General features: G+C 52.2%; 1 protein-coding gene across 1 annotated transcript; it reads left to right on the top strand.

Annotated features, from left to right (window-relative positions):
- The first annotated feature begins 3,956 nt into the window (after positions 1–3,956).
- On the top strand, positions 3,957–23,043 carry Loxl4 (lysyl oxidase like 4). The gene is made up of 15 exons (XM_021151737.2): positions 3,957–4,034; positions 8,216–8,511; positions 9,026–9,204; positions 9,989–10,194; positions 11,496–11,534; positions 11,713–11,932; positions 12,450–12,633; positions 12,747–12,901; positions 13,402–13,569; positions 14,404–14,566; positions 16,665–16,908; positions 17,979–18,094; positions 18,718–18,854; positions 19,190–19,301; positions 21,375–23,043. Exons 2-15 carry the CDS (start codon positions 8,232–8,234, stop codon positions 21,443–21,445), a joined length of 2,274 nt encoding a protein of 757 aa, XP_021007396.1. The 5' UTR covers positions 3,957–4,034; positions 8,216–8,231; the 3' UTR covers positions 21,446–23,043.
- Positions 23,044–23,369: the final 326 nt, after the last annotated feature.

The following is a 23,369-nucleotide window of genomic DNA, read 5'->3' on the forward strand; positions in this document are numbered from 1 at the left end:
TAGGTATATGTATGGAGTGAGGCCCCTCTGATTCTTACTGTAGGTCCCTGTGGATGTTGGGGTATGCCAGTCTAACTTCAAACCTTAGTAATTGAGTATCTTCCTTAGTTTTCCCAAAGGAGGGAGGTGTTGAAGCAAATGTCTTCTGTCTTGCCCATGATTTCTTTTCTTGCAGCCAGCACATCCCTTCTCGCTCCCCAGAAATTCTCTCCTGGGTATCTATCCATCCTCCCTGCTGGTTATTTTTTTCTTCATGGCACCAACCCAACCTCCTCTGAAAAGTCCCCCCAGCCTCCATAGCGAAGCTGGCTAATGTCTCTCACTGAGGGAAAAGCCCAGCTTGCTGGTTTGTGTCCCCATCCATCCCACTTCTCACAACCATGGTCCACCTTCCTCACAGTTACATGCATCCTTGACCCATGAGGGCACAGACTGTCTGGTTCAGGTATGTGATTTTTTTTCCCCAGCACCTATTACTTTGGAAGCATTTATGCAAGAAGCTCTAATGGAGGAATCTGTGGCACAGATAGAACCCGAGTTTAGCCAGGGTTAGGAAAGCAAGGACGATGACATCAAGTTGCTCTGAGCACAGTTGGTAGGAAAAGCCACCATAGATCCCTATCCAGCCGCATGAGAGGGGCTATGGAAGGAAGACAAGGCTTGACAGCACTTCTGGAAGGTCAGTCTGTGTGAGGTATAATCAAGTCGGGGACAGCCAAGAGGGGTATCTTAGTCAGGGTTTCTATTCCTGCACAAACATCATGACCAAGAAGCAAGTTGGGGAGGAAAGGGTTTATACTTCCACACTGCTGTTCATCACTGAAAGAAGTCAGGACTGGAACTCAAGCAGGTCAGGGAGCAGGAGCTGATGCAGAGGCCATAGAGGAATGTTCTCTACTGGCTTGCTTCCCCTGGCTTGTTCAGCCTGCTCTCTTATAGAACGAAGACTCCCAGCCCAGAGATGGCACCACCCTCAAGGGGACCTCCCCCCTTGATCACTAATTGAGAAAATGCCTTACAGCTGGATCTCCTGGAGGCATTTCCCCAACTGAAGCTCCTTTCTCTGTGATAACTCCAGCCTGTGTCAAGTTGACACAAAACTAGCCAGTACAAGGGGAAAGCGGTTTCTAGGTTGTTACAATAGCACACTGGTGAGGCACTGGTTGTCAGTGGAGCATGGATGCCAAGGAGGATCTGAGATGCAAAGGGGATAGACAGATGTTGTAGGAAGTGCCTTGGCTGGGTCAGATGACTTCCGGTAGCCACAGGACTTGGTCAGAGCTGGAATCGAAGGTCCCAGGCATGTGCAAGGCACCGCAGCCTCCAACGCACTGGAAGGCGTTTTCTCTTTTCCCTAATCATCTGTGTATTAGTTACTTCTCCTTTGCTGTGACAGAAGCAGCCCAAGGAAGAGTTACTTTGTACCTTCAGCAGGGGGTGGGGTGGGATGGGGTGGGGTTGGGGAGGGGGGAGCAGCCCATTGAGGCAGGGAAGATGAGGCCGCAGGAGCATGGTCACGTTTCCTTCACAGGTAGGAAGCAGAGGAATGGTGCCAAAGCACAGCTCACTTTCTGATTGTGTCCAGGACCCCGGTCCATGGAGCAGAGCCACCCACAGCTAGTGTAGCTTTTCCTCCTCGAGTAACTCAATCTAGAAACTCTTTTATAGACACGCTGGAGGTTAGTCTTGGTGCCCCCAGCCTCTGTCAAGTTGACCTCAGCACTAACGATCTTTTCACGTTCCCCACCTAGGCTATTTACCGGCACCATATTGCAGACATGAGGCACTGCTTAGGTGAAGTCTGGTGCTCTGCCTCTCCCCTCACCCTCTCCGCCCTGTGTTTCTGCTTCGGTTCACCGCTGGCTGCACTCTGTAGATGACAGCTATGTGGCTTTGACCATGTTGGATAACCCCTCTCTGCTCCATTTTATGGTCGGTTATTAAAATTGTGAAAGAGTTTTCAGTGAGGGCTGAAGGAAATGGAACCCCAAACAATAGTTTCCTGACACCCTACTCCCCCCCAGCCCCCTCACTCCCCCACCCCACCCCACCCCCGTTACAGTGATCCTGGCAAGGGCTTGCTTTTCCCGGCTGGTTGGTTGTATGTATCCACTACTCTATAAACTCACAGAGGGAAGGACAGGACCACAGGTGGCTTGCCTGTGTCTTCCTGGGACCAGTCTGGGGACCTGTGACTATTCCAAGTGTGAGTAGTTACTGAGTACTGCTGTAGGACTTGTAACATACTTAGGATAAACAAAGTCAAAGAGCTGCCAGGGCATGGCAGACACTGTCTTCCCCATGAAGAGTGTGGTAGAGGGTCATAGACCTTGGGCTGAGGTCCTGTGAGGCCAGGGAGTCAGGCAGGAGGAAGCTGCAGACCTAGTTAAATCCTGTCTCAGGCAGTGAAGATGAACTGAGTTCTCCCTTTGACCCTCACACACTAGCATTTAAGAACAAGGGAAAAATCCCACTAGAATTAAGCTTAGGCCGAATATCCTCACTTTTCAAGGAAGACCCTCATCTGCTGTCCACCGTTACCTCTGCCCAGTCTTGCAAGGTAAGGACTTCCGGCCAACATCAATTCATTCATTGGGTTCCAAGGTATTTTTAGCTCTGGGCAGCCAGGCTTGGTGGGTGACTGGCAGCAGGCGGAGCCTCCCATGTTGCTCCTGGCTCTGCATTAGAGGTGGCTGGGCAGAGGGTGGAGGCCCCGTACATACCTGGTATCCTGGTCCACAGCTGCCTCATTGTCCCTAGGGGAGGAGCCGGGTTTCTGCCTCTGCCACTGACCTGAGGCTGGGAGCATTCTTTCCTGTTGATTCATCCTAGGGAATGTTTTGGGTCCAGGTCGGGTGGGGCAAGGCCACTGGGGGGACATCTTAGACATGAGCAGCTAGGGGTGGACCCAGGTCTCTGGCAACATGGTCAAGGTGACCTGGCTGTCACATGCCATCTTGGCCCTCATTACCTCTGCCTTGAGGTCACCTTTATTTGCACATCTTCCCTCTCCAGACTAGGGTAGCCCCCCTGCCAGCGTCTAGCACTTTAGCCCTTTTTCTAGCACATAGGAGAAAAATCAACAGAGGGTCCTGAATGAAGAAATCGTTAGCTGGCAATCTGAGGCAAGGTGGGGGACACGCCGCTCGCTGCTCTGAGACTAGAGAGGAAACTGGAAACGTCTGCTCATTTCACACGTGAGGTTCTGAAGGAGCTGAAGGGACCAAGACTGGAAGCTCAAGGCCTGGAGCCTGGTTGCTTCTTCAGCTGGGGGACTCCCTCCTCAGGCCTTCCTTCATTTGTTGTGTTCCACAGCCTCTCATTCCCCTCTGTCCTCCACTGCTCTCATCCCCTAAACCTGGCAAGGACTAGGGACATCCTGGCTAAGTCCCAGAAGTCTTAAGTTCTCTGCTGCGAGGTTTATGACTCTGGGAAGCAAATCCTGTCTCCTGGGACTGAACTTCATAATGAGCAGAGCTTTGCTCTCAAGCCGCCTTCAGTAAACCTTGGGGACCAGGTCACAGAGAGACTGTTACTTAAGCTGCATCATCCTATCACTGAACGGGGGCCCTCACCCCCAAAGAACGCCTGCATTGCCCTGCAGAAGCAGCCCACGGGATCCAGACCTAAGACTGTGGGGCGCTCAGTTCTATAAGGTTAATGGGACAGAGCCCCGATCGCCCATTTGATAGAAGAGAAAACCGTGCCTGCAGAGGCACTCGCAGACCCGATCCTTGCCTCCGGACGCTGTCCCCCGCCATGCGTCTCCGGGACTCCGTCAACCCCCTCCCCCCCCGCGCCTGGGACTTCCCAACTTGGCCCAGTCCCGAGCTGCGCGCCTGGCTGGTGGCCGGCCGGGCGGGGCTGCCCGTGCACACAGGCGCGCCCGGGGCGGGGCCTGCGACCTCCCCCGGGGAAGGCCCCGACTTGGGGCGGGAGGCTGGTGGATAAAAAGCCCCCAGGGCGCCCCGGGAGGCCCGTTAGCGCTGCTCTGCCGCGGCGCCCGGCCCAGCCCCGACCTCCAGATCCTGCTGGTGAGCTCCTGCCTGTTGCGATCTCCTGTCTGCCTCTTGCTGTCTGTCTTGTCCTTTCTACTGTTTCTCGCGGGTGGGCAGGCCTCTAGAAGCTCCAAGGAATTGGGGGATCCCATGGATAAGTCAGCCCAGTGGGTGGGTCACAACCTGCTTCCTCACTGGACAAGTGCCCATGTTAGGGGAGTTGGTTCAAGGCTACATGAGTGGAGAGAGCTCTGGCAAGCGGGAGTCTGCGTGTTAGGTTTGTGAATACACTGTGTGTGAACACTCTGTGTGTAACCATTTCTCACCCTGAAAGAATGCTGGGGTCGGAGTAAAATAGAACTAGATGTCTCTCCTGTGACTCGGGGCACTAAGAGCTGTAGCAGAGCTGGGCTCCCCTCTACACAGAGCTGACTGCTGGAGATGATGTGAAAGAGGGTTTGGAGGCAGAGGGCTTCAAACCCCACCTTCCCCAGCCCTATATAGGTGGGAGCCTATTTGCTGGCTCTGCTCTAACCACAGGAACGATGCCATAAGGGTACAGGGCCTAGACCAAGGCCCAGAGAGCCACAGCAAAAGGACAGCTGGGCTCTCAGGATAGCCCCCCCCCCCCAAAAAAAAAAACCTCTAGGAATCCTGGGCAATCATCCTCTCCCAGCCTTCCCTCCTGGCCAGGCCAGGTGCCTGTGTCTTCAGACTTCACTCCAGTGCCCTTGCACTTCAGCCTGAGTCATATAGCCAGTGACAAGGTAGAGTTCCATTCACCCTCCCTCTCCCTCCCTCATCCAACATCAATCAATCAATGAGAGCCCAGACTGTAGCCAGGTGGCCTGTTTGAATTCTGGCCAGTCCAGCTATTTCATTTCCCGGGGCCCCGACCTTTCCATCTGTGAAGTGGAGAGGCCTATTCAAACATGGTCCTAGAGGCATTCTTATCCTGTGGCCCCCTCACCCATTCCCTTCTCCCTGGGGAAGAGAAAGGGCTCCTTCTTTCTCCAAGACCCAATTCTCAGCCCAATCCTCCTGTACTCAGTCCGGTGGGAACAAATAAGAAGGTAGAATGCTGGGAGACCTTTCTGGAGGGAGTAGCATTTGAGCTGGGTGTTGACGTGTGTGTAGGAGTTTAACAATGGGCCCTGGGAGATGAAGGCTCTGTCTTGGGAATGACAATGAGGAGACGAGCTTGGTGTGAGTAACAGTTCTGGGAACCTGGAGTGGGCAGGAAATATGGAGGCTCTCCAGGGCCTGCATCCTGGTGGCTTGAAAGGAAGGGCACTGCGCTAGCTTACAGGCCCAGGTCTTGCAGCAGAAGCCCACCCCTGTCTCTAGGCAAGGAGCCTGAAGGCCTGTGGCTTCTGAGGAGACCTCCAACAGTGGGGACTTGAGCCACAGTCACAAAGCAGAACAGCCTAGCCTATTAGAGACCCCAACAGCATGTTAACACCCTAGGGCCATTTCACATGTGTGCAAATTGAGAGGCCAAAAGAGGAAACCTGGACTCTTGACATGGTCACTGATGGTAGTTCCCTGACCCATAGTAGGAGTGGTATAGGGTCATCTCTCACTTCAGACCCAGTGACCCACTCCCCACCCCCTCAGAGGCGCACAGAGGAGAAAGGGGACATGGAAAGTGAACACTCTGGTGACAATCATCTTGGATCCCCCAGGACCCTGAGTGTGGAGTGACACCAGTCGGGATTGTCATCTGGGAGAAAGTGCAGCAGAGCCAATGGGAAGAGTTGGCCTAGTCTCTGTGTGTCAGATGGGGTGGAGGTGGGGTCTGGCCTCATAGCATAGGTGGAAGGGACAGGGATGAGTCTAGGGACCCACAGTTGGACAGTGGTGACCAATGGTTCTACTAAGCTGCCGTGGTGATATTGATGGTTCATTTCTGCATAGAGACTGGCATGTCCCTATTGATTTGGTAGGCATAGATGTCACCTCCATTTGACAGAGACAGACATTGAGGTACAAAGTTGTTTCGCATTACCTAAGCGAGTGAGGAAGTGGAATTTGAACCCAGGCAGTCTGACTCTGCTGGAAAGCCCTCCCACACGGCGAGCCCCATGCCGGGGCACCTCCCACACAGGCAACCACAAATGGTTCAGAGTGCCACATTCACATGTGGCATCACACTGGGCACTGCAATGCAACAGGAAGTCCTCACTCTCACGGAGCCTCATTCCCCAAGGCTATCTGGTATACCTCCATTCCTTTCCATCCAGCCTTGCACTGCTCAAAGCCATGGGGTTAGCCCAGCACTAGGTCCAGGGAGAATAAGGAGCGACTCATAGCTGGATACCAACAGAGCCTGAGATTTTCTCTACTTTGGCTGATGATGAGATGTGTCCTTCTCCATGAGTAGGGTTGCCAGGTAGCCAAGTTCAACTTTCGATCTTCCTGCCTCGACCTCCCAAGTGCCAGGATTATGTGTAGAGGCCTCCATTCCTGGCTGACCTGTTACCCCTTTAAAAAGCATTCTCACTTCTCTGTCCATGTGTAGTGAGGGTAAGGAGTAGTGTTTAATGTCTCCAGATGCCTCAACACCTAATCTAACTGATAAAATCTCCAAGAGGCCAACTGCACTGGCTCGTCCTGTAATCTTGGGAGTTGGGAGGCAGAGGCAGGAGGGTCCCAAACTCAAAGCAAGCTCTAGCTCTATAACAAGATCCTATTTATTTATTTATTTATTTATCAGAAGACACAGGCGCTGGCAAGATGTCAGTCTTCTCTATCCACTCCTAGGGTGACCTCCAGAGCCAGGGTAGAGGAACATCAGCAGTGGGCAGCCTCAGGGGACTCTAGTAGCTCTGTTCAGACATGGTTCATCTCTATGCCCTGCCCTGCCTGCCAGTCCCAGGACTAAAGTCGATAAAGTGCTGAGGGCTCCAGCCTGCCCTCCCCGGTCTCCCTACTGTATGTGTTCCTGCCTGGACCTGCCCAGGGTTTCTCATCCTGATAAGATGAAGAGAAGATGCTCTGTGTTGTAGGGCACACAAGCTCCTCCATCATCTGCGACCTGCCTGCCCACCTTCCCTTTCACATCTCCAGCAGTAATGGGAGATGGGTACCTCCTGCTCTGCTCCTGCATACACTCTTTTTCTCTTCCCCTTTTAACCACCCTTTCCTCTCTAGCTGAAATAGCCCCTTTCAGCCCCAGAGAACTCTTACTCATCTAACAAGACCCAGGCTAAGTAGTGCTTTCTCTCCTTCCTTCCTTCCTTCCATCTCTTCTCTTCTCTTCTCTTCTCTTCTCTTCTCTTCTCTTCTCTTCTCTTCTCTTCTCTTCTCTTCTCTTCTCTTCTCTTCTCTTCTCTTCTCTCCTTCCTTCCTTCCTTCCTTCCTTCCTTCCTTCCTTCCTTCCTTCCTTTCTTTCTTTCTTTCTTTCTTTCTTTCTTTCTTTCTTTCTTTCTTTCTTTCTTTCTTTCTTTCTTTCTTCCTTCCTTCCTTCCTTCCTTCCTTCCTTCCTTCCTTTCTTTCTTTCTTTCTTTCTTTCTTTCTTTCTTTCTTTCTTTCTTTTTTTCTTTCTTTCTTACTTTCTTTGGTTAGCTGGTTTTTGAGACAGGGTCTCACATGGCCCAGGCTGAACTCACTATGTAACGGAGGCTGACCTTGGACACTTGATCTTCCTGCTTCTATCTCCCAAGTATTGGGATTGTATGTGGGAGCCACCACGCCCAGCTTAAACATCCCTTCTTTAAAAGCCTCCCCCAACCCTACATCTCCGTGTGAAGGGAAGGTGGGGAGTATATTTAATGTCTTCACTTAAGTGTCCGTAGTACACCTGACTTAAATGGACCAAAGTGAAGTCCCTCCCCAAACTATTGTAACCAATGCATGAACGACACAGCTACAAATCTGGGCTATGACTGGAAGAACATGCCATCCAAGCTGGGGAAGACAGCAGATGATATTTGGCTCAACCTCACCTTGGACATAAGAGACTTGGCCAGGCCACACAGCAGTAGTTAAAGACCCTGTTGCCCTGCATAGTCCTTCCCACCCCAGCATTTATACACCCCCTTTACTTGGGGTGCTGGAACAGCAGAAGCCAGACAGTGGTGTTATGGCTAGGCAGATGTTTCTAATCTGATGGTACTCCTGGAGGATCCAGGGACTGCATTGAGTGAGTAGGCCTCTCTCCCTCCTGCCTACTCTCCTTGAGTGGAGGTGGTGATCACCGTTCGTTCCTTCCCCAGGCGCTCTGAAATCACCATGATGTGGCCCCAACCACCCACCTTCTCCCTGTTCCTGCTATTGCTGCTAAGCCAAGCCCCTTCCAGCAGGCCGCAGTCATCAGGCACCAAGAAGCTCAGGCTTGTGGGGCCAGCAGACAGACCAGAGGAGGGCCGCTTGGAGGTGCTGCACCAGGGCCAGTGGGGCACGGTGTGTGATGATGACTTCGCTCTCCAGGAGGCTACCGTGGCCTGCCGACAGCTGGGCTTTGAGTCAGCCTTGACCTGGGCACACAGTGCCAAGTATGGTCAAGGAGAGGGTGAGTGGCCATGACACACTGTCTCACAAGATGCAAGGACACAGGAGCAAGCTTCTTTCTCTTAGGACTGGGCTTGATGAGGCTCCAGTAGAACTTTCTAGAAGCCTACCCAACCTTTCATGACCAGGTGAAATGGCCTCTTGGAGGCACTTCCTGGGTTTAGCTGCAAATGACCTCTGCTCTGACCTTCCCATTCTTGCTTGGAATGAGATCACCAGCACCACTAAAGTCTAACTTCTCTTAGCATAGTGATTTGCACACAGTAGGTACTTAGGAAGTAACTGATGGACAGAACGGTAGACTGATGGACTAGTGATCAGTCACTAGATCTACCAGAAACAGTTTCTGTGGACCCAACACCAAGAGGAAGCAGTGGGTATGGCCACTAAGACCCCAGAGAACCAACTCCCTTTCCCTTGCTCCTCAGTGCTTGACAGTGTAATGTCCCACCAGAGAGAAAGCAGTCTCTCTCGCTCTCTCCTCACCCTTGACTTCATCTTCCCTCCCTCAACAGGTCCCATCTGGCTGGACAATGTTCGTTGTTTGGGCACAGAGAAGACCCTAGATCAGTGTGGCTCTAACGGCTGGGGTGTCAGTGACTGCAGACACTCAGAAGATGTTGGGGTCGTATGCCACCCACGGCGCCAGCACGGATATCACTCTGAGAAGGTCTCCAATGCCCTCGGGCCTCAGGTGAGGCAGCTCAGCTGTCTAGGTCCCATCCTGAGCTGAGGACTAGATGAGGCAGAAAGCCTCCTGCAGAGTGAACCTGGAGGAAGGAGAAGCCATTCATGTAGAGCCAGTCAGGGGACCAGACGCTAGGCCTGGTGGGACCTGAGAAACTGCTCCCTGTGAAGGAGGTGGACGTGGGACTAAGGGGCTGCTCCAGCCACAGGCTTGGCCACAATTGCTGCCTCTTCCTAGCGCAAACAACCCCAAGCTAAAAACAGCTCAAGCCAAACAACAGCATTGGGCAGGGCAGGGAGCTGGCTCCCACCCTCTGCTCGCCAGGCAGCCTCTGACTGAGGACAGCTGGCCCTGGCACACTGGATCAGAAATGGTCCACCTTGGGGGGGCTCCCTACACGGGTTCAAGTCACCCAGGGATAGGGGTAGTGGGTCTTGAGGAACCAAGGAAACAGGAGTTGGTCCCAAACAACTATTCTTGTGCATTTCAGTTCTTTCCAGGGTGGTACAAAGAAGACCCCTCCATGCCCAGCAAACACCTTCATCCTCCAAGGGCTCTAGTCCTGTTCTCAGTTTGATAGATCCAAGGAGGGAAAGAGTCTAGACGAACCAAGACTTCAGCTTCCATTTTCCCTATAGCCTTCAGCAAATGCCCCCTGCTCTCTGGGGCTGACAATGAGGGGCAGGAAGATGATTCTAAGCCTGGCTTTCTCAGGAAAATCTGCACTGTACTCCAAGAGTCCCAGGACCTAGGGACATGGCCTATGGTAAGGTGACTCTATGCCTTGCAGGGCCGGCGGCTAGAAGAGGTACGGCTGAAACCCATCCTCGCCAGTGCCAAAAGGCACAGCCCAGTGACTGAGGGGGCTGTGGAAGTACGGTACGACGGCCACTGGAGGCAGGTGTGTGACCAGGGCTGGACCATGAACAACAGCAGGGTTGTGTGCGGGATGCTGGGCTTTCCCAGTCAGACATCTGTCAACAGTCACTACTACAGGTAGGAGGGCAGGATTGCCAAGTTTGACCTGTGTGTTTATGTGTCTGTGCGTACCTGTGTGTGGGTGCATGCGTGTTTGCGAGTGTGTAGGATGTAAACCTTAAAGAGTTGCACGTGTCTGTGTGTGTCTCGTGCGCAAGCGCATGCGCACGCTCTATAAACGCGCATGCGCAGTATAAACCATGTTGAATGGCTCAGTGAGATTCTGGAGGGACGCATTTCCATTCAATTGCTTTCATTGTATCCCACCATCAGTTCTTTCTGTTGGGTTGGCAAGCGTGACGTTTACTTTCTGGCCACTTCCAGATGATTCTTAGGACTTTGTAGTTCCTACAGTGTGGCCCATCCGGGGCAGGACTTGGCTCCATCAAGAAGTAGCCCTGGGCCTTGGTTGGGGTACATGGCCCTCAACCACCCTCTGCTGCAACTCAGTGCTGTCCAGGGAACTCCTGTCCTGACCCAAGCTGGACTATAATTGGGTTGTATGCAAGCTAGACCTGGGGTGGGGAGTTTGGGTAAAGGAGACATAAAAATACTCTCAGAAATGTGACCAAACTGTCACAGAAGATCCCACTAGCTCCATAAACACCCACCACAAGCCCAGTTCCACCATCTGTGTCAGAGACAGCCTCAAACATTTCTCAAGACAGCTCAAGGCACCTCTAAGTCATCTAGCCTGCCCCACCCCTACTGGGTTGCCACGTGTCTGTCTTCTAGGCAGTTAAGTCCTTTGCCTCTGGCTTAGAGAACTGTGATTCTGAATAAAGGACATGGTGGGCAGGCATGTGACACTATCTGTGGGAATGAGGGGGACATGGTCCCCTGGCTCCTCAATACCTAGTAATTGCAAGTCAGGCCCTGCTGATTCACCTCCCTTCAGGAGGACAGCCCTGGTTACAGCCTGGGTGGCAGCCCCCCCCCCAATAAAGCCCCCGACTTCCAGGTGACCTTTCCCAAGTCTCTCCTCCCAGGTACCCTCTAAAGGACCCTGTCATCTGGATTTAGGGGCTCGGAGGAAAGGCAAGGATGAGTTACTAACTCCATGGCAACCCCAGTGCAGTGGAGACTGTAGGGTGAGCTGAGGGAGCTTGCTTGCCTTCTCTGTAAAGTGGAAGAGCAGCCATCCCTATCTGTGGGGTGGACATCCCATCAGGCTCCTAAACATCTCGGTATTAAAGTAAGAGCTGAGAAAACATCCATAAGCTATGAAGTCTGCTATGAACTTCGGAACTGAGGAACCAAGGTGGGAGGGCAAGGAGAGTTCTTGCACCCCTTCACCCTATCTGTTTTCTCTGTCACAGAAAAGTCTGGAATCTGAAGATGAAGGATCCCAAGTCTAGGTGAGTAGTGGTATGTTAGCAGGCAAAGGGGTATGACATGAAGCGCTCCCCCTCCTCCCAGGAAGTGCTCCCCCTCCTCTTATCCCTTCTCCCCTTTTCTTTTCCTCCCCCCCTTCTCCTCTGAGCTCCCTCATCCCCACTCAAACGCTCCTCCAATCCATATTTTCTTATGTTCCAGGCTCAACAGCTTGACAAAAAAGAATTCCTTCTGGATTCACCGGGTTGACTGTCTGGGGACAGAGCCCCACTTGGCCAAGTGCCAGGTACAGGTGGCTCCAGGAAGGGGCAAGCTTCGGCCAGCCTGTCCAGGCGGCATGCACGCTGTGGTCAGCTGTGTGTCAGGGCCCCACTTCCGCCGACAGAAGCCAAAGCCGACACACAAGGAGTCCCATGCAGAGGTCAGCCCCCAGGGTCCTGACCAATCTGCAGGTGCAGGTCCTGCCCAGCAGTGCCCTGCCCAGTGGGGTAGAGGAGAGAGGAGCCATAAGGGGAGGAGGAGCTGGGCTCCTTGGGAAGGATTTTTTTTTTTTAAAGGAGGTCATTTATCATCCTCCCATAGATGGAAAGTTGACATTATTTGCCATGGATAGAAGGCAACCGTGAAAAGAGTAATTAAATTGTAGCTGCAACCCACTGAGGGTGAAGGCACTGAACCTGAGCCTGGTCTTTTAAAAAAGTAGGTGAGAGAGCGCTAGTGAGCCCCGCCGCCAACACACACACACACACACACACACACACACACACGCACACGCACACGCACACGCACACGCACACCAGTGAAGAAGCAGAGGTCTAGAGATAGTTGTGGGAAGCCAAAGGCAGAATTGGAACCTAGGCTTTGCCTCTGGCTGGTGAAGCTTACAGGAGCCCCACCCTGAGGTCCACCCCTGAAGCCCGTTCTCTCCCTTTCAGCAGGAGCTGAAAGTGCGCCTGCGCTCTGGGGCTCAGGTGGGTGAGGGCCGTGTGGAAGTGCTCATGAACCGCCAGTGGGGCACAGTCTGTGACCACAGGTGGAACCTCATCTCAGCCAGCGTCGTGTGTCGCCAGCTTGGCTTTGGCTCTGCCCGGGAGGCCCTTTTTGGGGCCCAGCTGGGTCAAGGTGAGCAAAGAGGTCCGGGGTGTCTAAGAGGGCTCGGATGTACCCTCCCCAGGGAGAGGAAGTCGCGGCTGTGGTTTACAGAGGAGCCTCACCCAGTACACTCTTCCCTGCAGGGCTAGGACCCATCCACCTGAGTGAGGTGCGCTGCCGGGGGTATGAGCGGACCCTGGGTGACTGCCTTGCCCTGGAAGGATCCCAGAATGGTTGTCAACATGCAAACGACGCTGCTGTCAGGTGCAACATCCCAGACATGGGCTTCCAGAACAAGGTGGGTTTAGGCCTGAATGCCCTCAGGCAGGGGCCTGGGGTGGCCTAAGAGCTCCCTAGATGGCAGCGGGACGTGGGACTTCACTGGTATACACACTGGCCTCACACACCCAGGAACTGAGAAAAGCTGAGAAAGAAAGTGCAAGCCAAAGACTACCAGCAAACAGTGCTGGGGAGTGGTTCTGGGGATGGTGGGCAGGTTGCTGGCGTTTTGGAAAATGGTGCTAACTCTCTCACGGGATGACAGTAGACAAGGTGGCAGACACAAATGCCCTTGGCAAACCGAGTCACCACTGATAGTGGGAGACTCTATGTAGGTAGGTAGGAGGGCAAGGTCCAGGGCAGAAGCCCCTGCCACAGCCAGATTTTTCTAGCAAGCAGAGCCATCACACACTAGCTAATGATCTAAGCTTATGTTATAGGAGATAGAGGTGGACTGTCTGGCGGGTCTCCCAGCTGGCAACCCTGGCTTCTCTCCTTACTGGTCTCTGCCTATTGCAGGTGCGCTTGGCTGGTGGACGCAACTCCGAAGAGGGAGTGGTGGAGGTGCAGGTGGAGGTGAATGGGGTCCCACGATGGGGGACTGTATGCAGTGACCACTGGGGGCTCACCGAAGCCATGGTGACCTGTCGGCAACTTGGTCTGGGATTTGCCAACTTTGCTCTCAAGGTAGGTCTCAGGTTGGCTCTGTTCCTACAGCCACAGCCTCCTGGGCAGGCAGGACTAGAACCCCTCTCTGCCAGAGCTGCTGGCCACCCGTTCATTCATTCCTTCGGCACTTATTCACGAGTGAAGCTATAGGTTGTCACCAACTGGGTGACAAGAGCAGAGCTGAGGGAAGGCTGCTGAGATGACCTGGTATATAGTTTCATCTGAAGGAACCATGAATTGAGGCTAACTAGATGGAGGAAGAAGAAACAGCTCATGTACAAGCTCGTGGCTGGCGGACGTTTGACTCAGTGGAGGAGATGTGGGGCCAGGGGGTTGCAGTGTGCTCTCCAGGGAGAGGGCTGCAAAGTCTAAGGGTAAAAGAGGGAGGAGGCTGGGGCAGAATCGCTATCTGTGGGCTCCCAACAGGTGTGTTGGACTGTGCAAGAGCAGATGTCACTCGAGAGGCCCAGACTCTGCCCTGGTTGGGATGTGAGGGGCAGCTGGGAATGGGGGAGGAGGAGGGACACATTACCTGATGTGAGAATGAGGGGTCAGGCTTGTCCCACTCAAACAGCAGAGCTGCCTTCTTAGACATGGATGGGACAGTGCCATAGGTCACTGGGGCAGTAGGGAATTGGGGCAGTAGGGCAGTAGGGCATTGCCCCAATTACATAGAAACCCTTAGTGTCAGAGGGGTTCAAATGTGATAGGGCTGCCCACTAGGTAGGGCTCTCCTCACTGAAGAATTTAAGGCCTGTGCTGGACTGGTTGGAGGGATGGTAGGATGGAGGCATCAGAACGACTTTGCACTGTGCTACCTCTCAGCTCTGATGGGACATACTGTCTCCCCAGGACACCTGGTACTGGCAGGGGACACCAGAGGCCAAAGAAGTGGTGATGAGTGGAGTTCGATGCTCAGGCACAGAAATGGCCCTGCAGCAGTGTCAGAGGCATGGGCCCGTGCACTGTTCCCACGGCCCAGGGCGCTTCTCGGCTGGCGTTGCCTGTATGAACAGTGAGTGAAGGACGGGTGGGTGGCAGGGTCAGGGAGCAGACACAGGGAGCGCTCCACTGTTTTCCAGCTGGGAGACTGAGCTGTCTGTCACTCCCTCATGGAGTTACTGTGAGAATTGAGAAAAGCACAAGAAACTGGAAAAAGGCCTTGCAACTTGAGGATGGTGAACAATGGATTTTAAAAGAGTGACACAGAATAGAACACGTGGCAGGCAGTCCACTGCATTTAGGAGGGGTAACGGTTTTTCTCAGAACTTCGGGTGTGCTGAGTTACAACATAGAATGAATTTATTGTCTGTGGGGAATACTTTGAAATATGCTGTGGAGGATACACAGATGTGTGGCACACCAGAGCCTAAGGCCAAGCTGTGGGTTCCCGTCCAAGCTGTGGAGTTTACCCAAAAGACTTGAGGACACGACTGGTTTGTGGCAAGAGATTGCCCCACAGACCCAGATTCTCAGGGTGGCAGCATCTGTTTGACATTGACCAGCAAGGCCTGAGCCAAGGGAATTACATCCAGTCCAAAGGCTGCAGGCTGGCACCAACCCCAGAGGCCACTTGACCTTCTTCCCAGCCACTCTCCAACCTGTCAGGGAGCCCTCTGTGTAGCACACCCAGAGGAGAGCCCTGTGCCCACCCTTCTTAACCTCCCCTAAAGAGGGACAGGATGCTGGTGGTGCCCTCTGCAACCAGGCCTCACATGCTGGTTGCTTGGCAACCTTGGACTTTAAGCACTTCCAGTGCAGCTGACATAATGAGCACATTTGGCGCCAACAGCCATTCAGGTGGCTGACCAGCAGCCTGTACTCAGCCACCTCTCTCTTGACTTTCCTCACCTTTCTTGTTTCCCCCTCACTCTCTCTGCAAGCTCTCCTTGCCTTTAGGAGCTCAGGTCTGACACTGGCCATATTAGGAACTCAGGTCTGACACTGGCCATATCCTGGCTCTCTCCATCAGAATCCACAGGAATCTCAAGTGCATGTTGACAGGCATTATGTGTCGTAGTGCACTCCAAACCCAGTGAAACAAGCCAGTGGTCCTATCAATCACTCTCATCGGCACACATACCTGGCAGCATACCTAACCTCAAACACCTGTGAGAAAGGCCCCTTTTCTCTTCTGAGGTTATGTGGCAACAGCAATGGATCACCACATACCGGTACTGATGCTTGAAGGACAGTGATGGGAGAGGCTTCAGAAGAGAGACCCTTAAAGGAGAAGAAAGGGGCTGGGCTGACAGACTTAGGCACACTGGATTTAAAAACAAAATGTTGTTGTTTTGTGTATGTGTGTACCTTTTTGGGAGTCAGGTCTCTCCTTCCACTTGGAAGACAAGAGTTGAACTCAGGTCCACAGGTTTGCATAGCATGCACTTTTCCTGGCTGGTCCACCTTGCTGACCTCAGGTTGGACTTCTACATTGCAGAGGTGCACTGGAGATAGCCTGGATGTCCGAGGAATGAGTGCATGGGAGACTACAGAAGTGAGTAGCTAGGATGGACCATCCAGAGGGAGCAAGGCCCAGAGCTCAGTGGACTGAACAACACAGTGAGGGGCAGGCTCCACAACCGACTCCTTCCATTTTCCCCTCCTGTCCTCTCCCTCCAGCCCTCCAGGGAAAGGCAAAGGCTTGGCTGAAATAACCAAGTTAGATATTAGCAAAGCCTTTGAGAGCCTTTTTTTTCCTCCACTAAGCTACACAAAGGCCCTTTGTAAGATGAAAAGCATTTTATGAAAGAAATATAGCATATATCCACTTCCTGTTTACTGAAGGCTAGACAATGCTCTAAGCATATTACAGATACTGCTTATTAATATAGCCAATGTGATTCCCACCTTGTAGATGACAAGATATGAGGTACAAAAACATTATGCAGTTAAAGCCTGGGACAGTGAGCCCCAGCCAAGAATGAATGCTGGCTCCAAACTTAACCATGACAATGGGGCTGCTTCCCAGGTCCCTGTTACTGGACTCACACCTTTCCACTCGGTTGCCCTTCTTGCGTTCTTTCAGTAGTCTGGGGGTGAGCTGTGCTTATGCTGGATAGCAGGCACTGGCTTTCTCACCCCTGCTCCCCACCTCATCTCCTGTCCCCCAGGTGCTCCAGACCTTGTGATGAACGCCCAGCTGGTACAAGAGACGGCGTACTTGGAGGATCGTCCACTCAGCATGCTGTACTGTGCTCACGAGGAAAATTGCCTTTCCAAGTCTGCTGATCACATGGACTGGCCCTACGGGTACCGGCGCTTGCTGCGCTTCTCCTCACAGATCTATAACCTTGGCCGGGCCGACTTCCGTCCCAAGGCTGGACGCCACAGCTGGATTTGGCACCAGTGCCACAGGTTGGTACCAGCTTATACTTGGCTCTAGAGGGTTAGGGACTAAACAGTTTGGTTTCCTCTGGCCTCAGGCAAACTCCTGGTTAAGTCTGCCTTTCTAGGCACTTGGCTGGGCCTGCCCCAGGAGACAAGAGGATCCCTGAAGCACCTACCTGTGCCCTACAATGTATATCCATCTCCAATCTTTGGCTATACCCTTGTGAATGGTGCTTATAGGGCCAGTTGTGCATGATTGCCAGTGTTGGTCTCTGCTATGTATGCTAAGTATGGTATTACATACTTTTCCTATACTGGACTTAGGCAGCCCCTGTCAAGTCGTGGGGACTCCAGAAGTGTGGAGACACAAAACAGGATGCTTGCGCAGCAGAGAAAGTTGGCAGGTTCCTGCAGTGACAAGGCGAAGCAGGGAATGGCAGGGAACCGACTGGTATGGAAGGAGACAATGAGCATCCTTTCTTGTAAGGAACCCGCAGACCAGAAAGGAGAGGCAATGCCTGTGACGGAGGCAGAGTGGAAGGGGAAATGTCCTATTTTCTTTCAGGACATAGATGTGCAACAGGGAAAGCTGAGAGGAATGGGCAGCGATTTGAGGACTTGGCCTTGCCTGAGTTAATAAGCACCTTTTCCTGTAGCATGCACAGAGCTGTCATTACCACTGGATTGGAAAATATGGTAGCAATTTGGTCCCAGGCTGATGGAGCACAATAAACTCTCTCCCCAGCTTCTTCACTACTTAGGCCATCTCTGGGCCAGTGCTCCCCCACCCACCTCTGTCTTGGATCCTGCAGCCCAGGTCCCAGCTTTCTGAAGGCCACCAGGGGCAGTTTGTACCTCTTCTATCTGAATTAAGATTCCAAGTAGAGGGGATGGCTGTGCCTTGCTGCCTGGCAGGGATGCCAGCAAAGAAGTCTGTGACCATGCTCATCTTGGACTTAGGAGGAAGGGCAGGCACTGCCCTGTTATTACAGCTTTCCCCTGTGGGTAATGATGGGCCTCACTCAGCCTCCCCTGCTACTGTCTCCTGATGACCCACTCCTATTGCTGTAGGGCTAACAGCTCTCCTCCTTCCTCAGGCACTACCACAGCATCGAGGTCTTCACCCATTATGACCTGCTCACGCTCAATGGCTCCAAGGTGGCTGAGGGACATAAGGCCAGCTTCTGTCTAGAAGATACAAACTGCCCCTCAGGTTCGTGGGTTTCTATTTATATAGCCTCCTGGTGTACTTCGAACGGATTTCTCAAGTACCTTTGGGTCTAAGCTCCTCTCTCCCCTGTCCAGTAGCCCCAGGCTCTTGAATATTCTAGCCTGGCAATACGAAATGTCAATTTCTGGCTTCCAAAACAGGTGGAAAGTCCTCATTTCCTCTCAATTCCCACCAGTTTGTATCACCTTAAAAAGGCTTAACACTTTGAGCAACTCTTGGAGGGCAGGGAATGTGTTTCCTACATGTACCCCACAGTCTGATCCCTAAGTGATGTATCCAGATGAAAACCAGGCCTGCCAAGGGCTGGTGGACAGAATTAGTTCAGAAAGGCTAGAATCCTCGCTCACAGTTCTCAGGCCAACAGGAACTTTTATTGGAGCATCCAAAGTAACAGTCTTTGTCATGAATGTTGTTTGCCCATGCTAAATTCAGCTAGCAGGAATTCTGTACTCAGGCAAGTTTTAACTGAACCCATGGACTGGGCAGAAGTACAGAGCTGGTCCAGCCAGTTTGAGGATTAACTAATGAAGCCGGTGAGCAACCACAAAATGCCTGGGCACATGTGCCTTCTCGGTGCAATGGTAACTGTGTACTGTCCTTTTCAGGAGTGCAGCGGCGCTATGCATGTGCCAACTTTGGGGAACAGGGAGTGGCTGTAGGCTGCTGGGACACCTACCGGCATGACATCGATTGCCAGTGGGTGGATATCACAGATGTGGGTCCAGGGGACTATATCTTCCAGGTAAGGATGACTCCAGCAGTCACAGAAGCTCTGGGCATCAGAGAAAGGTGGTTCCCCGGGGGAGCCAACAGATCTGTTCCTTTTAGGAGCTGTGTTGTAGGGGTGGAGCCCAAAGGGGACCCCAAGGCTCTGGGTTTGAGTCCTGATTCGGTGGACAGTGGGTAATTCTTAATCTTCATCTGTACATCTGGGAAGAGGGATGCTGATGTCTACCACCTGGGGGTGACTAAGGATCAGCAAATCAGGGCATAGAGAGACCATTTTGCAGAATACCAGGTAAGATGTAAAGTCACTCAGAAACCACATCCCCCGCTTTGATGTCCCCTTCACTGCAGGTGGTTGTGAACCCCACAAACGACGTTGCAGAGTCAGATTTCTCCAATAACATGATACGGTGCCGCTGCAAGTATGATGGACAGCGAGTCTGGCTGCACAACTGCCACACAGGTAATGCGGCCACGGCGACGCCAGCCTCGTATAGCTGCCGGGGCTGGAAAACTTTAAGAGGTACACCTTGGTGTGCCTTGTGTGTCACAGATGGTGTATATAGACAGCTATGGTAGGAGGACACTGGTCATCAACCTCACCACCTAGCAACTATATGCCTTCATGGATGACTGACTAGTTTCCAGTCTTAGATTCTTTCCTGTCCTCCCAAGCCACATCAAGATTTTTTTTCTTGCCTAGGTATGATAGTGCAAGTCTTTAATCCTGGCACTTGGGGAAAGACAGGCAGATCTCTTGAGCCCAGGACAGCCAGAGCTATGTAGAGGAACTGTGTCTCAACACACACACACACACACACACACACACACACACACACTTCCTGTCATTTTCCTGAATTGCCTTCTTTCCAGGAAAAAGTTCTCCTTGATCTCTGCTGTTACCTCCAGCTACAAACAGCAGCAGAGAGGACTGTAGTTTCAGATAGATACAGGAAGGAGTTAGCTGCTTTTTAAACAGAATTCCCTCCATCTCACAGTTGAACGGTGCCTAGACTTGCTAAGGTCTATGTATTTAAGGCAGGGCTGTCTTGTCAGTGTGTTTGAAGACTACAACTGTACTGATCACAGTATCACACAGTAGGACACAGGCCGCCGTGCTGTAGAGGGTGTACAGGCATAGAATCAGAAAGCCCTACCTTGGGGAGTACAAAGCAAATGGGGAGCAAGCAGAGAGAGTGGGTGAGATATCTGAGGAAGTGGTATTTGAGCAGGGCTTTGAAAGAGACGCAGACGCAGAAGTGAAGACAAAAAGTATTCTGTGGCTGCCTTCTAACTCCCACCACTCTCCAACTTAAGACAGTGAGGAAATCTCAACCCAAAGGCTCTTTTCTTTCTTCTCTTCCTTTCTTTCTCCTTTTTTTTTTTTTAAAGATTTTTTAATGGTGTGTGCACGTGAAGGTATGTGCACAAGTGTCCATGGAACCGAGAGGGACTGTAGTCCCAGGCCACTGTAAGCCCCACAGTGTGGGTGCTGGGAACCAAACTCAGGCCCTTAAGAGCAGTCCACACTCAACTGCTCAGCCATCCCTCCAGCCTCAAGGTTTTAATTACAATGTTCTGTTCTTTGAAACAGGTATGTGTAGTTCAGCTGGCCTTCAACTTGGGCAGTCTTCTGCCTCAGCCTCTGTGTACAGAACTGGCGTGTGCCAGTATGTCTGGGTAGTTTCCTTTTGTAAAAATGGACTGTGAGCTTCTAGATCACTGACGTGCTCCCTGGGGGGGGGGGGGGCTGTGACAGAAAAGCACTCCCTGGTCTCCTTCTCTCAAACAGGGACACTGACAAAATTTCAGTCAAGATGTTTTTTATATTTCATCTGTGGTACTAGGCTCACACACTCGGGGCCTTCTATGGGCTGGGCAGGCACCCTATCATCGAGCTATATCCCTAGCCTCATTTGTTTTAAAAATAAACTCTGCCAGCAACTGGGAGAGAATGAGAAGGAGCATTAAAGTTTCACATCTGGGTAACTTGAGTAGACTTTGCTGACACAGAACGAAACGAGAATGTGAGAGGAATTGGGACTGTGCACGTGGAGATGATGGGGCCTCTCTAAGCAGACTGCTAGGGACCCACAAAGACAGTGCTAGAGTACAGTACGACTCACTGCAGTGCACCTGAAGCTAGCTATGTGACAAGAGCTCCTTAGAGGACCAGGAAACAAGTGACACTGAGCCCAGGGGTAAAGGAATGAGAAACTACTGTCCCTGTAAGCTTGCAGGGAGGGGAGCCAGGAGCCAGCTCGCTCGCTGTCATGGCGGAGGCTGAGACGAAGCTGGTTGGAGTTACACTCACAGACAACCCCTGTCACTGCAGAGTCTCCTGCTGCTGTTGAGTTACCAGGTGGAAACCAGGGGACAAGGCAGGTAGAGTGGCCACACAGAAAGAACATGGGGAGGGAATAAAGAAAAACCAGTATAGCCTTTCCACACAACAGACGGTGTTGCTGCCTGACTGCCCTGACAGAAAGGCGCTGTGGTGGGTTTGTCCACTCAACTCTTCTGCTTTGGCCCACAGGAGATTCCTACCGAGCCAATGCAGAGCTCTCCCTGGAGCAGGAACAGCGACTCAGGAACAACTTGATCTGAAGCCATTACTGCACTCCCAGCTCTGCTCACACACCAGATACCTCAGCTGACTGGAGCCATGCCCTTCACAAAGCCCTGACTCACAGGACAAGGGGCACCAAGAAGCTGCTCAGGAGGCCTTTCAGTGGCCAGATCATCACCCGGGATGGCAGTTCTCTCAGGATGGCTCTGGGCCAGCTCAACCTTCTCTTCCTTCAGGAGACTCGATCTTCTTTACAACTTGATGCACAGTTCCCAGTTTCAGGAGCTCTAAGTTCCTCAGGGATGAACTGTGACCAAGGCCCCCTCTAAGTGGTGCTTTGCAAATGTCTTGGAGGACCAGAGAACACAAGCCGTGGATGGAGTCAGTTCTCTCTGCTATACGCTCCAGGCAAAAGAACCATGTCAAAGTCACACCTGGCAGAGAAGCTGGTGAACACAGTCCCTCAGCTTACCCTCACTTAGAACTCACATCTCAGGCTCTGAGGCCTCTCCTTGGCATCTTTACCTTCATTCGGTCACACATGGTGTTTCCAATATCCCTGAACCCTCAGGCCTCCTCCATTTCCTGATGGATCACCACCTCAATTATTGGGGCTGGGGAGCAGGTTTCACAGAATGACGAGTCAGGGTCTTTCCTTCAGAGTAGCCAAAAGAAAGATGAAGGCTGAGGTCACATGAATTCAGCCTCGGAGGACCTCAGCCCAGGGAGGTGCCATATCTGGCAGGCAGGCCAGTCTCTTAGAATCACCCACATTGTAGGGTTAGCCTAAATTTCAGGTTTAACCAAAGCCACTTCACCTTAAACTTTTGCAACTGAGAAGAAATTGGTCAGTCAAGCCCCTCTGCAGGAACACCAAGACAGGTCCAGTAGAGTTAGGAACAGAAGACCGAGTTAACAAGAAGTGAGAAGGAAACCTGGGGGCGGCCACCATCCAGTGAGGCGGCCACCATCCAGTGAGGCGGCTGTGCTCTGTTCTTGCTCAGGTGGTATAAGACCTGGAGTCTTCTAGGGCACGCCTGGACCTTTTCTCCACTGATATACACACAGATGATCCTTCTAGATCTTATAATGCCAATAAAGGTTGCTCATTATGGGCTGCTACAAAGACCAGACCAGCTGAGCTTCCGCAGCTTCCAGTGCACTACACTCTGCCCCCTTCCCTCTAGAGCTGGATGGCGCTCAGAACACAATCCTTGGGACAGCCCACCCCAGTACATTTCTTGGGTCACACACTAACCTGCCTTGCAGTTACACTGCCCAAGATCAACAGTGAATCTTGGGTCAGGAAGGCTGAGAGGTGAAGGGGAGGAATGAGAAGGTGTAACCCAGACTTTAGACTTTTATAACAGAGGCTACAAAATAAAAAATAGAGGGTAGCAGACAGAACTGATTTTACAGCATTCTCCTCCCCACAGTACAAGAGCTACCCTCATAGTGAAAAGACATGTTTTGGGATACCTTCTGTGAACAAAACGTACCTTTTTCTGTCTCCTCCATTCCGTCATCTCCTTCATCTGGCACAGGAAGCCTGTTTTGGTGTAACAGTCTAGGTAAACAAGGGAAGGCCTGATTTCCTGTTGGATCCAGCAAACAGTGATATTATCCTCACACATGAAGCTAATGTTCTTTCTGCAAAAGAATGTGAGCAGCTAGCTAGGGGTGGGGTGGCGAGTGATGACTGGACTTGGGCAGGGAGGTTACCCTCACCTTCTTGTTGGATCTAGTTTCCAAGAGGCCAGCAAAAGCAGGCCAGGCAGACAGCCACCAGCATGCTCTCAGCTTTCCGGCCCACATCACACGAGTGGTAGGGGCAGCCAGTTCTAATTCCTGGAAAAAGCTATACAAGGGCTGTGCTGTTAAACTTCTGAGTTGAAAGGGAAAGACACGGGCAGGTTGGTGGCTGGGCATGACTTAGAACTAGATGAGGAATGTTAACAGAAT

Source organism: Mus caroli, unplaced genomic scaffold (assembly GCF_978045245.1).
Source record: "Mus caroli unplaced genomic scaffold, Mus_caroli_1 scaffold_20, whole genome shotgun sequence".
NCBI lineage: Eukaryota > Metazoa > Chordata > Mammalia > Rodentia > Muridae > Mus > Mus caroli.